This window comes from Notolabrus celidotus, chromosome 2 (genome assembly GCF_009762535.1).
Source record: "Notolabrus celidotus isolate fNotCel1 chromosome 2, fNotCel1.pri, whole genome shotgun sequence".
Lineage (NCBI taxonomy): Eukaryota > Metazoa > Chordata > Actinopteri > Labriformes > Labridae > Notolabrus > Notolabrus celidotus.
The window spans coordinates 31,635,942-31,652,171 of NC_048273.1; the positions used below are offsets into that span (position 1 = coordinate 31,635,942).

A 16,230-nucleotide genomic window follows, 5' to 3' on the forward strand; every position below is an offset into this window, starting at 1 on the left:
GGAGGACTCCAATGCAGCAAAGGAAGCTGAGTTAAGCTCAGAAACTGAACAGCCTATGCTCATTTCTGCCGCTGAAGTGGGACTGGGCAATGTGGGTGATGAACTGTCAGCAAGTCTTCAAAATGAGAGTCCACCAGATTTAGTGAATGAGTCCGAGGCAAAGTCCGTTAGTGATCAAGAAGTGGATCTTACTGTGGAGGATAAGATGGATGAAAGCATTGCCAACACTGAGCTTTCTGAGGCTGAAGAAAGAACAGCAGAGTTAGAGTTAGGACAATCTCTAAGCACATCTGTAACTGACCAGGAAGATGGAGATCTGGTTGATCCAAATTTGATATCAGCATCTGCAGAATTCATTCCTGAAGCAAAAGTAGAACCTGAGCAACATCTACAAACTGCAAAAGAAATTATCTCTGGTGATGAGGGAGGTGATAACCAGCCAATTGTAACAACAGGATCAGAAGTGGATGGGGATCAATTCAATGCAGAGGCAGAACGTGCAAATAATGGAGATGAAGAGGAGACAACTGGGCAGGAAGAAGGGTTACAAAGGAGTTTAAGCAGCTCAGGTGACCCCAATGAAGACATTGAAAGGCAAGATGCAATAAGCACAAGTTCTCAAATGGAGGATAAGTTTATCTCAGATGACAATATTACAGACGAAGAGGAACATGATGGTGTGGTAGAGGAAATAGTGTCTGCAGTACAGCAAGAAGTAAGCCTCTCAGATGACCAAGTTGAAGAGAGTGCAAGTTCTCAAGAGGATGAAACCTTGATCTCAGGTGATATAAATGTTCAAGAGGAAGAAGAGGAGACTGTGGAGGTAGCTGCATCACCTGTTCAGCAAGATAGTAGCAGCACAGACAAGCAAGATGAAGAGATTGAAAGAGATGCTGCACCAGAGAGCACACTGGATGATCAGCTTGTTGCAGATGGCACAGATATCGGGGAGGAAGTACAGGATATTATAGAGGAAGTTGCTTCTGCTGTACAGGCAAATCCCAGTGGAGATATTGAGATTGTAGTAGAGGATGCAGGGAGTGTTATTTCCCAAGTGGAAGATCAGCTTATCTCAGAAGACAGCGCAGGAGATGAGGAAAAGATGGAGGGTAGTCTGGAGGAGGAAGTGCCTGTACCTCAGATGACAGGTGAAAGTAATGAAGAAACAAATTTAGGAGAAAAAGTTGAGTGTATTGTTGCATCAACTTTGCAGGAAAATGTTAGTGCTCAAGATCAGCAAAATCTCCAAAGTGCAGAAGAAGTCACATCAAGTGCAAGCTCTCTTTTAGAGGAAGTAGGTACCAAGTCTTATCAGATTTTGGAGGAAGAATCTAAAGCTGAGGAGGATCCTCATTTAGCAAGCCAACATCTAGAGGTGGATCAAGTTGAAGCAACATCAGATGCATCCGAAACTCCAGAAATGCCTTGTGATGATACTATACTTCAAGTAGAGCCAGATGTTGAGTCTTCTCAAATAGAGGAAGAAACTATACATGCTGCTATTCAAGTTATAGAGACTGGTGCTGATTTAGAGGATGTCACATCTCCAGAGGAAGTAAGATCTTTAAAGGTGGCCACCGGACAGGTTTCTCTCTCCAGGGAAGATGAAGAGGCCAGTGGTAGTGTACTGTTGTCTGGTCAAGAAGTAACAGACATGATTCAAACCGAACTGGGTGAGGTTGATGATCTTATTGTGGAAAAAGTTGAAGAAGAGGTCACTTTTGACCAACAGATTGGACAGGGATTGGAGGATACATCCGGTGAAGTAGCACCAACATATTCAGAGAGTAACGTGGTGGATGAGATCACATCTCCAGTGGTGGAAACAATCTCAGGCTTGGAAGAGACAGGTGCTGTGAATTTGGCAACAGCTGAGGTAACTGAGGCTGGGAACCTTGTTGAGAGTGAGAGTGTTCAATTGAGTGGAGAAGCAGCAGGGGTAAGCCCAAACACTGCAGAGGAATCTAGTTCAAAGGAGGTTGTGTCAGAAGCTCCTGATAATGTGCCTGGGGCTGAAGCAGGAGGTAGTCAAGCAAGTCCTGCACAGCCTCAGGGAGCTGTCAGCCAGGGTAGTCAGAAAAAATCCAAAAAGAGCAAAAAGGAGTCCAAAAGACTAAAAAGTCCAAAAAGCCCCTCCGGAAAGTGTAAACAACAGTGATCACACACATGTTTGAAGCCTGATAGACAAAGATATAGTTACTCATCATGGTAGACTGTGTCACCAAGTAAAGCGGTCTCAAGTAGGAAGCTCTGAAGGTGTTGATTCAGCTCATCAGGTAAATCTGATCAGGATATGTTAGCACTATGAAGCCACTTCAACATACCAAGGGCATCTTGAATTATTGGGTTTTACTAAAGTAACATGAGGCTGACTACCAAATTGATAAGGCTACAAAGGATTTCCTGGAGTGCGTTCACAAAAAGAAGGATTTTTTCCCCAGTCCATAACCAATTGCAAAAACGAACAGATCTGCTGCCAGTAGGTTGTCACATTTTACGAATCTGGACAGCTTTGATATTACAAAAATGTGGTCTAATAATCCAAAAATTCCTTGACTCTTCTGCCTCTTTCTCACCAATTAAGAACAAAGCTGTACTCCAACAGACTTGGAGAACATCTCTTGTAATGACTGGAACTGCTTATGATGTTTTTGAATTTGGATTTTTCATGTAATCGCAGTGGGAGGTCTGCAAGTACATAAAGAATCACAGTGACATTTGTTTCAGCTTTTTGAAGCCTGTTTTATCATGTGCTTCTTTGTAAATGTAATGGATTCGTTTTGAACTTCGTTGTTTATGTATTTGCAGCATTTTTCCGTAATAGAAATTGTTTGGGCCATGGTAGCCTGCTTGCACTCGTCTGCAACTGTACTGTTGATTGTTATGTGTGTATCTATTCGTGGAGCATCCCAGTCAAACAAATCTGTCACCAAGGCTCAAACACTGACAGATCGTTAAGCTGGCTTAGTTGGCTATTAAACTAAGCCAGCTTAACGATCAAGGTGTGGTAAGGTTCAGCTCAACTATGCTTTATGATTAATGAAGTCTTGTTGTGATTTACTGAAACTGTGACATTGCTGTAGAAAAATACAAGTTGGTTGTCTTTCTTTCTTTGAAAGATTATTTCCAAAGTTTTTAAGCCGTTGTTCATCGGTTTGAACAGTGGAGAGACAATGTGTAAGATTTGAACACAGTCTGCCGACTTTGAACTCTGTACTTCGCCTCTGTGCATGGGGTAGAAGTTTAAGTGCTGGAGATATATTTGCAGTTGAGTACGTGTACACAGGTGCAAGGTGGCTGCCATACATCACCAGTGTTGGTTTGGGGCATCAGCTGCGCAAACCCTCAAAAATGAATGTGACATGGACGTGAGGTGCAATATCCACAAATACAGCAAGGGTTTTGTAGATGTGACAGTCAACACAGCAGCAGGGAAAACATTGGAAGACAGTTTCGATGACAAGCTGTTGGATCAAGTCCACAGTTTTCCATATCTGTATGATATGTCATTGCCACTGCACAGCAACAAACATGCTGGTTAGAAAAACTGGGGACACATAGGTTCAGTTTGATTATTCAATGTTGAAACCTACATTAGACTTTTAAGTTTGTGAAAGGAGGAAAACATTGGAAAAACTGAGCAGGGGCGATGTTAATGGTGCTCATCAGTTGCCTGAGCTGACTCAGGAATGTATCCCTCACTGGGGCATTGAGACCCAGCTAATTCAGTTGTTGTATATGGCCTGTGCTCTCTGGCGTGCCCTCTTGTGGTGTCTTTCAGTAGCATGTTTCGAGAATTGTCAAGTTTATTTACAATTACACTCATGACCCAGCTGAATCCAGCAAGTATATCTCTGGCCTTAGCCACTGAGCTAAACCTTGTCTTGATTTTTTGTAGATGATATAGTTGTGCACTTCATAGAAATATGGTATGGAAACAGTTTATTTTTGTAGAACACAGACACATTTATGATTAATAATTCAGTAACACTTGGTGCAGGGGTGCTGTTCGGTGCTGTTCCACTTATAGGGGCGCTGATAGAAAGGTTTGATTTCAATTCTACTCTTTTCTTGTCATTATTCCTCAACTATAAGAGTCATCAGTAGCTCAAAACCCCTTTCTAGTTGAAGCTTTCCTTACTTGTTTGTTCTGTGAAATAATAATCACTTCTTTGTAAATAGATATAAATTTTTAACTGTAGGGACCGCTCATACCCCATTTATATGGCATAAAACCTGTTCAGTGTTTTTTGATATGTCTATTCCAGGGTTCATTTGATATAGAATGCATGTTTTATTCCAGCTTTTAAAGGTTCCTGGGCCAATAATACATTTTAGACTAAATAAAAAAGAAAATAAAAACTCATAAATCTCTATTGAGATTGCTTTTATAAAAGTTCTGTGTTTTTTCTTTCAACCTGACTACAATAAAATGCCTATTCTATAAATCCAATGGCAAATACTGCTGATGTAAATATAGCAAGTACCCATACTGTATTTAGAATTTTGGTTTTGGGTCAGTTCTTTCTTGTTCATGTTACCATATAATCCAGTTTGTGTGAGATAAACATCATTTTTTTACTTGCTTGCAGCAGAACTATAAATATACATCACTACATAAAAAAAATGTTTGGAGTTGATTTATGACTCGACCTGTCTGCACTTGTATGTGAGCTTATTGTGTGTGTGCTAAAGCAGTAGTTTGGTTATTTCAACTTGTTTTCAGAAAATGTACTACTACCAATAAAATATGTACCCTGAAAAACACAGTTTGGGAATGCTAGCTCATCTTTGAACTACACTATGTCATTTTTTCCTACAGTAAGGGTGCTCTTTTTCCATGTCAACACATTATTAACATGTTTTATACTTTTTCATCTTCTTAAAAAAATTGTAATGATAAGGGCGGAGTGATAACAAAAAACTGAGTATAAGATCAGACAACATACTTGCGTACAGGATCCTTACTAAACATTAAAATGTACCAGAATTAGCCAGTTCATGAGAAATCCACAGATATCCCTCAGGGTGTTTTGCTCCACAGTCCTGTCTCACCCCATCAGGATTCTATTTTGCATAACCACCCACTCACTTTACATTATACCAATAATTACCTGGCTACCAAATGGAGATACAAATAAGTTGACTCTAAGTATAAATCTCAGGATGATTCTAATGATTTCAAAGTGTTTTCTTTATACACCTAAGAAATAGTCCCTGATAGTTGGAAGCACTTCCATTACAGCATTATTCCTATCAGGCTTCTTATGGGTTGAATAAACATTAAACAGAATTTATTATCTCACATCAAAGTTGTAACATTAGCCAGCATCACTGTTATAGATTCAATTAGTGTGGCTGGATTAAACCATTCTGAGGTGTGTTTTTTGCATTATTTTTTGGTATTATCGGTATTATTTGTATATGTCTAAACCAAGAAACTTAACTAGCAATCAAAGTTAACATTTTCAATCACTGTGAAGTAAAAAAAAAAAACATTTTTCCATTGCCATGTGTAGCACCTGTATAAGGTCCTCTTCCCAGTAACTTTTCTGTTGACATTCTCTTCTCACTCAACCAGTCCTTGAGTCCTGCCAAATCCCACACTTTGTTGCACTTCATGGTTGCTTTATGTTTGTTTTTTCAATTTGGTCAACGTCTGCTTCACTCAGCTCTTCGTGTGATTTAACACCCCCCATTATAATTTCTCTGTGGTTTCCTCTTCTCGCCTTCCAAATAAATTGAGAGTAATCCTTCACGTCAAAACTAACATTTATGTCTTTGATTTTAAACTCTATATGTTACTTTAAAAAAGTTCTGAGTCCTGACAGTATTTTGGTGATACAAAACAAATCTCTCAGTCATCTTTTATTGTCTCAAATGGATTCATCTGATCAGCAGCAGTTAAGCCATTTGACTTTGTGTTTACTTAGACCTAATGTTGAGACACTCTGAGGCGTCTTGTTGTCATGTCCCTTAGGAATCTGTTCTGTTTTGCCTTGAGGTAGTGACACCTGATTGCTTGCACTGCAGTGTCACGCTGACACCTGTGCATTAAAAACACATTGGCTTGGACAACAAGAATGTTAGCACAGAGGAATTTGCACCTGTTAACATTGTCGGTGTTCACATCAGTGGAGGCGATCGCTCTGAACTAAGAGTGCCTGCAGCCTGACACCCGTCAGACCTGTTGTACAGCATCACTTATGACCTTTGGGAAAACACACTTCTGCATAATCAGTTGTTTATTGGTAAATATGCTTACATTTTAAAACATGCACACCAGTTTATAAAGCTGCCATTGTTACAGGAAAACAGATTTTGTCACTATTACATTATGGGTCTATATTTCCTTGTGAAACAGTTTGAACAGATTTTATATAAAACGCCAATCAGTCAGGTTGTGTGTTCCTCGAAGGTGATCTGTGTCAAAATTGAGCAGTGAACCCTCACCTTTTTACTTACAATGTCAGCAGGATTCATCAGGTTCAAACATTTTGAGCCCAACATTACATTCCATTACTGCTTATACTGTGTGGGGTCGCAGGGGGGGCGGAGCCTATCCCTATTGGTCGACATCTCAGTCAGGGCAGATGGCTGTCTTACATTGTCTTTTAAGATCATTTGTATTGTGTGGTCTTAGATCTTCCTGCCCTGGAAGCACATATTTAATTTAGCTCCTTTAGCTAAATCTGGCTTAGCAATTGTGTTGTGCAATGTCTCTGTCATTTAAACCAAACTAAACATGAGTCTGGTTCTGCTTGAGGTTTCTGCCTGTTAAAGGGCAGTGTTTCCTTGCCTCTGTAACTTGCTAAATGCTGCAAATTGCTCTACTCATGTCTGATTAAAATGAGATAAGAGAGAGTCCTGTCTATAAGATGGGACTGGATTTTACCCTATCTTGATGTTGGGTTTTTGTTAAAGCTGGGGTTGGTAGTCAGATTTAGATACACTTTTTGTCATACTGGTTAAAATGATCTTTATGTCCCGATGGCAATCAATACATAATGTGTTCTTAAAAAAAGAGTGAAAAAAGCCTCTATCTACAGCCGGAGTAAACCTGGGAAAACACCAACCAATCCCTGCCATCAGGAGCCAAATGATGAAACCAATCAAATCCCGTCCTGCCATTCTGCCCGCCTCCTGCACGTACATTTCATGTTTGTTTGTGTTTTTAACTTTCACTATGAGAATGTTTTGGTGTTTTCTTACCGCTGAGTGAGACATGAGTTGATGTAGTGCAAAACACAATCGATGTGCTGAGGACCGGTTTTGAATCAGTCACGATTATATATGCAGCTGGGAGTCGTTTTGGAGGAGCTCCGAGGGGTGGGGGGGAGGGGTTAGACGGAGTCCCAAGGAAATGCTACATTCAAATTCATGCTAGTTTCCCGTGACTACCAACCCTAGCTTTAGTAATATAACATAGAGTATGGTGTACACCTGGGGCCCGTTTCAGAAAGCAGGTTAAGTGGAAAGAAAAGTTAGTTGAAATGAGGGAAACTCTGTTTTTTGGTTTGTCAAAACCAGTTTAGCGTAACGCTGACTCAGTTACCCGGTCAACATACTCCGTGAAACTAACTTACTCACTGGCAGGTTTGCTTCACCTGAGTTACCCCCACTCATAAACTGAAGCCTGCAGACTGGGGCCGGCACGGATTAATAAAAACAATACACCCAGCTCTGCATTGCTACTAGGACAACTATGTATATATGTGATAGAAGTGAAGTGGCAGGTAAACACAGTAGCGAAGCAGAGTGATATGTGACAGACAACAACATAGATCGGACCCCCTCCTCTGTGTTACCCTGTGACATTTCAGAGCTGAGCCATGCTCATCAAACAGCTGCTGCAGGGATTCTCATCTGTGACCGAGGCTCTACCTGCTTCAAAGTGTTAAACTCAATATTTTTAAGTCAAAGATGTGTAGGATCGATGGCTGTAGTCTCCGCTACTCTGTGTTACTCTGTGTAAGCTACTTCAATGAAAAACATTTTATTTCTGAAAAAACGTATCACAATAAAATGGAAATATCTATAGCCACAAAGGGGGGGCCACAGAAAAAGTTTGGAAACCACTTAAGTAGCGAAACACTCAGGATGTTTCTTTTTTCATGCATTGACTCAGTAGTCAGCAATTTTCTGCCACACCAGCTCTCGCTCTTTTGCTGCTGCCACAGTATTGCTTTTGTTTTGGACGATATGCTTATTTTCTGCATATGCAGTCATTAATATCTCCAACTCCACTGGGGAGAAGAAGGAGGATGAAGGTTTTTTTTTTCGCTTGTTGCCATGGTGAATCATGTTATCTGTGTTCCATTGAGGAGGGCTTTTTATATCCTCATGCACGAGCTTCACTCAGGTTACCTTCACTCAGAGTTGATTGAAAAAATTGTTATCACCTGTTCTGAAACCAATCACTCTGAGTTTGACAGCTCAGAGATCATCAACCTAGAGTTGAGGGTTTGACTCTGTGTTTGTTAAACTTCCTTCCTGAAACGGGCCCCTGCTCTGTTTGAAACAGATCAAATTTGTTGTGATTTTGCGCTACATAAACGTTGATTGATTGATTGATTGATTAATTAATTGTATCAATCAAACCCTAATCCAAACCCTAACCCTAATCATAACCTTAATCATAACCCTAACCCTAATCATAACCCTTATCCAACACTAATCATAACCCTATTCATTACCCTAACCCTAATCATACTACTAATCTTAACCTTAACCCTAATCCAAACCCTAACCCTTATCATTACCCTAATCATGACCATAATCCAAACACAAACCGTAATCATAACCCTAACCCTTGTCCAAACCTTAATCATAACCCCAACACTAATCATAACCCTAACCCAAACCTTAACCCTTTTCATAACCCTAACTCCAATCATAACACTAACACTATTCATAACCCTAACACTATTCATAACCCTAACACTAATCATAACCCTAACCCTAATCTTAACCTTAACCCTAACCCCAATCTAAACTTTAAACCTTAACCCTAACCCTATTCATAACCCTCACCCTAATCATAACCCTAATCCAAACCCTAATCATATCCCCAGTCATAACCCTGACCTTTATCATAACCCTAATCCAAACCCTAACCCTAAATTTAGTCATAACCCTAATCAAAACCCTAACCTTAATTCAAACCCTAGTCTAAACCCCAGTCATAACCCTGACCCTTATCATAACCCTGATCAAAACCTTAATCAAAACCCCTCGCCCTTATCATAACCCAAATCGTTGTCATAGCCCTAACCCTAATGATAACCCTTACTCTAGTCATAACTTTAATCCAAATCATAATCATAACCCTAACCTTAATCCAAATCCTAAGGTGTCCCTAGCGGCCTCCGTGTTTGTATTAAGGAGTTCTCCTGAGTCTTCCAGATACTTTTGCTTACTGTCAGTTGCTCAGCAGTGGTGTCTTAGTTTTCTCCTTATCTTTGTAAAGCTTTGTTTAATTAAAGGAACCTCTTTGTGTTAGCCTTCTTTATTTTTGGTTTTTCCCTATTCATTTGCTCGCTTGCACACATTTGTTGTACCTCAATATGCAGCAGCTCACTTATGAAGGTGCGACTGCAGACCAATTTATGACTCTTACCAATAAACTTGTTTGTTTTTGTTTTCATTTTTAAATAAGGGGCTCCTCGTGACAGCAGTACTACTTTAATTCTATTTTCCACTTCACAAAATAGTATTTTTATCTTCTTAATGGGACTAAAACCAGAATAAAGTCTATAGAACAAATTCAAAAAGAACTGACTCTACAAATGGATTCTTCCTGTCTAATAAAACCTTATGATCAGACTTCAAGTAATGGAGTTAGTAATGGAGTTCCTGCATTCACTTTCTGGGATCATTATGCCACCTTCTGGTGGGTTAGTCAAAGTATATGTCATCCAAAGTAAAGGCTGCATTTTATTTCAAAGCTTTGTAAACTTTCTTTAAAGATAGCACAACGTTACTAAATGTATTTCCTCAGTTACTTGATTACTTCATTTTGTAGTTATACTGCTTCACACTTCCCTTGAGTCCCTCGAGCTCGTCTAAGGACAAAAGGTGACCGTGCTTTTGAAGTGGGGGCACCAACATTGTGGAACGCTCTTCCTGTTAATATTTGTTCAGCTGTCTCTGTTGTCGCCTTTAAAAAAACTCGCAAAGACCCATTTATTTAAACAGGCCTTTGACTCACCTTGTACAGACTAATGTTTTAATTATGTTATTGTCTGTTTCTTTTAATGTTTTATGATTTTATTTTTTTTATGATTTCATTTTAAATTGAATATTTTTTCTGTGAAGCAGTTTGTGATTTTATTCTATGAAAGGTGCTATACTAAATAAAATGTATTACTTACTTACTTACACTTCAGAGGCATAAGCAAGTGTTTTTGACAAGTTCATAAAAAATGCCTTAATTTAAGATGTTACAAGCCAAAACAAAAAGACCTGAATTGACTTTAATGATTAAAAAAATCTGCTAGTGGAATGAGAAAATATAATAAGTTTTTTGAATTAATACATTTTCCTTGTGTCAAGACAATGTCAAGTACAAATTCATACCCATAAATTGGCAGAATTTTGTTGCTGATAACAAGCAATTCCAAGTCTTATTTTTGGTTTTAAATTAGATATTTTAGGGCTTGTCAGGTGTTTGGGGCTTATATTACAGTTTTTCTCAATTGTTTACACACATTTTCTGAAAGCATGCCTCATACTCTCAGAACTCTACACACAAATCAAAAAACACACACACAATGGACAAAAGCCCTCAATTCTCCTGCAAAATGAAACTTTAAATTCAAAACGATGTTATTTGTTCTCAAAATGGTATTTTGTTTTCAAAAGACACACACAAACCACCATATGATTTTAACATTTATAAGAACCAGTTGAACACTGATGTGCTCAATGTAAAACACTCTGATGAATGGAAAACACTTCTGTTCCATTCATCATGACGTAGGCCTTTTTTTTGTTCAGTGTTACACTTACTACAGACAGTTCATGCATAAGTTTGTTATAAAATATTTTAGAATATTGTTTTTATACTCAAACACACAAATACACGGTGACAAATATGTTTTATTTCCCCCCCCCAAAAAACAGTGTACACAGTGTACATCCCAACCAACACAAAGTTGCGCATACAGTGATCTACATAAAAAACAACAGAAGTATTTACTGTATGCAGTTACAGTAAAAAATAAAACCATGTTGCATCCTCTCTTCTGTTTCGGTCTGGCCACAGCTCCTCATCCACATCATAAGCAATGTTTTCCGTGGCCAAGCAGCGGGGGAAATAAAGCCCTGACTGCTAATTTTAAAACTGTGTGACAGGTGTTTTCCCATGTGATGAGTCAGTGTGCATAGTAGGACAATTAACTTTAGAATATTGAATGACTGTGTTCCCTGTGAAAAGAAGACATTTTCTTGAAAATTGTGCCATATACAGAGAATTGTGTGTAGTGTTTTGAAAAAAAGTGTGTTTTAGAACTGACATTTGAGTGTAAAGCAGGAATTGTGCTTGTAGTTTAGCAAAATTTGTTCAGGGGGTTGGTGCATGGGTCACATGTTGTGGTCATTGTGTCTCAAGTACCAGTATTTGTGTGTAAACAATTGAGAAAAAGTGTACTAAGATATTTTGACACTTGCTTGGTTTTTATTGTTTGCATTGTGTTAGGAGTGATGGGCACCTTAAACCTCCTCTTCTTCTTTCCTTTCTTTTCTGTTTACTTTTGCTGGTTCTCATTCAGGAAATGGGGATTGGGTTCAGTCGTGTCACTGACACTGTAAAACGCACCCTTTTCCTGAGGTGCGCCCCAAGAAGGTGCTTGGTCAACTTTAAATGACGTAACCTAATTGAGGTGATCTGCCGCAGTTGGGATGTGATGAAAAAGCAGACCACTGTAACCCCAGTCTATGGTATAACTGCAACAAGACTCAACCACTGAGAGACCCACGAACTTTGGAGAACAATATGAATTATCCCATTACTTCATACCTCTATGAAGTAACGGAAGTAATATATTTCTTCAATGATATTTGTTTGACAGCTACAGTACACTTAAATCAGGAGTTTACATTAAATCACATACACTACCTTATTAACTACACTTGCATTTATATTAATTTAAAAATGCACACAGATGTTTTGAACCATTTAATCACATGACCTCATTCATATAAGATTCAAGTTTAATTTTGTCTACTCATCAAAATTATTTTAATAGTTTCAGCAAAAAGACAATATTCTAATCTTCTTGCATGACAATTAGCCTAAGTTTTATTTCTGCTTTTCTCTCCTTTAGTTTGGTGACCTGTATAAGTGGCTTACTCCTCTGGTTGGGAATCACTGAAGTAAAGCAGCTAACTGTGAAATGAGTCGTTTAAATAGAACCAGCTCCCACTAAAGCAGCCTGAACTGTAAAAATGCTCATTGCACAGTAATGCATCACTTCACCCTCACATCACACAAACACTTTTAATGTTAATATTCTCAGTGTGGATGTATTTTTGCAGAAAAATTGGAATGCAGGACATTCAGTGATGTTAACAATATAAATACTTCTGACATATAAGTACAGCATGTGCATCATGCTTCACTCATTGTCTTTGACTACTATATCTCCAGGTATTGTGCTAGTAACAACATACATCATTCAGTAAATGGTGACCAAAGAAGCTTCCAAACGGTTACCCTAAAGCTGATTGAGGCTGAGTTATTCATTGTCCAGGTATTGACGTGGCTCATGAGCTGGCAGCGCTCCCTCCATTCCTGGGTGAGGAATGGAGGGAGTGATGGCATGGGAAGTACAGCAGCCTTTATAAAAGGTCTGAGACAGGAGAGATCATGTGTGAACACAAGTGACTTCTGTCAGTCTGACTATTCATCACAGGATCATGCTTCAAACACTACACTGTCTGCTTCTAGCCTCTGCTGTGCTTCTCTGCCACACGGCCCCAGCCCCTACGGTCAGTGTGTGTGTGTGTGTGTGTGTGTGTGTGTGTGTGTGTGTGTGTGTGTGTGTGTGTGTGTGTGTGTGTGTGTGTGTGTGTGTGTGTGTGTGATTACATCATTTAAAACTTTAACTGTGTTTTTAGAAGAAAAATGTATCACATAATGTAGATCTCATTTAGCCAAACTATAGATTTAGACAAAGTGCTACCTAACTCCACCTCATTCTGTAGATATTATGTAAATAAGAAGCTGATGACTCATGTTGGTGGATTTTGGGCTGAAGAGTGAGGTTCAAGAAGAGCTGAATTGTAATCCTGTGACATTTTGTGAGTTTAATTTATATAAAATGATACGTGAGCTCAAATAATGTGATGCTTTCATCTCATATTCTCTGACATGAGGTTAGATTAGCAAAATGGTCACTTTCAGACTACTTGAAATTAATATTTTGCCTTGCTCTCTGTCCTCATTTTTAAAAATACACTCGAGACATGGCTTTCTCCGTAGATACCATCCTGGAGCTGGAGCTGCCACTTCTCCTCTCACTTTTAACAACATTAGCAAATAGTTTCTGACCTAACTGAGGAAAAGAGAACTTTTACACTGCACAAACTCAAAATCTTACCAAGTGAAAAGGTCTCATTTTTAGTCAAAATGTCTTATTCCACTTGGTTCAAGGTACATTTACTTAACAAGTAACGTTTGAACAAAATAGAGGGACCTGTTTTAAGAAAATGCATCTGAAATATCTTGTTAAGTCAAACAGTCTTGAAATGATCTTGTTTTGAGTTGTAATTTAGAAGAAACAAGGTTTATTTTACATTTCATAAATTTTTTTAAGCTGAGCTTATTTGTAGAAGACAGATGATCCTGATTTAAGACAAACACTTTACTTGATTTAAGTAAATGTATTTTATTGGAGAATCTATTCGAAAACTGATCCATTGATAAAAGAAAGAAAGAAAGAAAGAAATTATTATTATTATTATTATTATTTTTAAGGTAAGGCTACAGTTACAGTTTTCAGGCACTGTTTCTTCTAAATTAGATAAAAATATACATCCTCAAACTACATGCACACTATGAAACACCTACTTTTGAGCATAGCTGGCTTATCCTAAAGAACAACATGACTGAATATTAGTATATCCAGCTAACTATGAGAAGACATTACACCTCAAAATGCTCAAATTAAACTTTATAATCTTATTTTTTATTTTATATTATAAGTGAATATATCTCAAATTAAGAAGCTGACATGAAATGTATTAGTGCAGAAATCTTTTTTTGAGAGAAAAAATACAAATTGTTATCATTTCTGTCTTACTCTGAGACACTAAGATTTAAAATACTGGTAAACTATTGCTTAAAATAAGATTTCCTTGCTAATTTTAAGATCAGAGTTTTTTTAAATATAACTTCTTATTTTAAGAAATTTTACCAAGCTAATTTTCACAAATTTTCAATTTCATTTAGCTTATTTCAAGGTAAAAGTACAGTGAAATAAGTTTTTATTTTCTTGTTTTTGGAGGGGCATTTTTTCCAGTGTATGTAAAAGCATTCCAGGTTAGTTAAAGTAATCGATCCGTGGAGCAGAAATTAGTTCAGTGACCTGACTGTGACGAGAACTCTCCTAATGTACATACTGTTCAGCTAATGCTGTGCTTTAAATACTAGAGATAACAGGCTTGTATGAGCTACAGAACAGAATATGTTCAAGTCACTGGCCAAATAATGAAATAGAATAAAAGGCAGAACTAGGGTGAATGTTTGGGCTGAAATTGACTGAAACTGTGGAGTGAGCTACTCCTCCTGGGAAAAGGGGGCATGGGTACTTTAGTAAAATCTCCTGTACCCTGCTCTGTTGTGGTGCAAGACTTGGTTGCACTCTGACCTGAAATACTATTTAGTGGCTGTAGTTTTTAAAGATCTTCTCTTCTCTCTGAGTCATTTGTTGAGAGATCATAATGTATGAGACACACTTGTTTTAACATGTTCTGTAAATGAGTGAGGCTTGTTTTAGTAGAATGAGAAGAAGAGATGACTGGTTGTCTTAGCCTGTTGCTGTGCAGCAGGAGAAGCATGGAGGCTCAGACATGAAGTGCCCTCTGACAGTGAAAATCCTGGACGCAGTGAAAGGGACTCCAGCTGGATCATTAGCACTCAAGGTGTCTCAGAAGACCGCTGATGGAGGATGGATTCACATCGCCAACGGGTATGTACAGTGTCGAATACAAGATTAAGTTTGCACACAAAATTATCAGACAGATTTTCCTGTCCCCTCCTGCAGAGTGACAGATGTCACCGGAGAGGTCCACAACCTAATCACAGAGCAGCAGTTCCCCGCAGGAGTGTATCGTGTTGAGTTTGATACCAAGACCTACTGGAAGAGCGAGGGCAGTGTGCCGTTCCATGAAGTAGCTGAGGTGAGATAAAAAAGCATCACAAGTCCATGTCCAAACAATTTGAAGAATCTGTGTTTATTTGATTACATTCATTTTTAGTATGTTTGCTACATATTTGATTTGGACTTCAGTTCGATAGACCAACAGAGAGAACACCTGACAGAGCTCCAACAGAGTATACTAACCCTGTAGGATGGATTATAACACATTGTATAACATGTGTGGGAGGCTTATCTTCTGTTATTTGATCATTCAAAAAGTACTGATGTCAGGAAATTGGCAGTATTTACATAAGCATGCCCCAGCTGCTTTTTGCCCTACTGCTGTTTTTGTCTAATACAAGGGAACATTATGCTCAATATAATGTGGCCAGAAATGATCTTTTCATACTGTACTGTATTTCAAGTAAAACTGTTGTCATTCCGTCCTTTCTGACAATCTGTAAACCTAAATATCAGCCAGAGGGGTGTAACCAAACACAGATTTGACTCTGACCCATTGTTGTTTGTGTGTGTGTGTGTGTGTGCAGGTGGTGTTTGAGGCCCATGCTGAGGGTCATCGTCACTATACCCTTGCCTTACTAATCAGCCCGTCCTCCTTCACCACAACAGCAGTGATCACAGACGTGCATCAGTAATACTTATTCCATTCTTAGTAATAACAGAAATTTAGTAGTATATGGTTGGGCAGAATACATCTAGATTTTTTTTCCCTAGTTAAATTTCAGTGCTGGTCCAAGGTAATCAAAAAATGTAGGCTACTAACAAATTGTGTGTGTATCAAGGGCATATCTTATTCCTCTGTACCATGGACTGCCTTTATTGTAAAACAAAAAAAACAACAACTAAT

General features: G+C 38.5%; 1 protein-coding gene across 1 annotated transcript; it reads left to right on the plus strand.

Moving 5' to 3' along the window:
- The first annotated feature begins 6,185 nt into the window (after window positions 1-6,185).
- On the plus strand, window positions 6,186-16,230 carry ttr (transthyretin (prealbumin, amyloidosis type I)). The gene is made up of 4 exons (XM_034673626.1): window positions 6,186-6,251; window positions 15,049-15,191; window positions 15,267-15,402; window positions 15,911-16,230. The coding sequence occupies exons 1-4, from the start codon at window positions 6,207-6,209 to the stop codon at window positions 16,016-16,018; spliced, it is 432 nt and encodes a 143-aa protein (XP_034529517.1). The 5' UTR covers window positions 6,186-6,206; the 3' UTR covers window positions 16,019-16,230.

Excerpts from the sequence above, each read along its gene's own strand:
- ttr (XM_034673626.1), top strand. The coding sequence starts at position 6,207 with ATGACCTTTGGGAAAACACACTTCTGCATAATCAGTTGTTTATTG. Across the intron at positions 15,192-15,266 it reads TGGATTCACATCGCCAACGG|AGTGACAGATGTCACCGGAG; the intron begins GTATGTACAGTG and ends CCCCTCCTGCAG. Across the intron at positions 15,403-15,910 it reads CGTTCCATGAAGTAGCTGAG|GTGGTGTTTGAGGCCCATGC; the intron begins GTGAGATAAAAA and ends GTGTGTGTGCAG.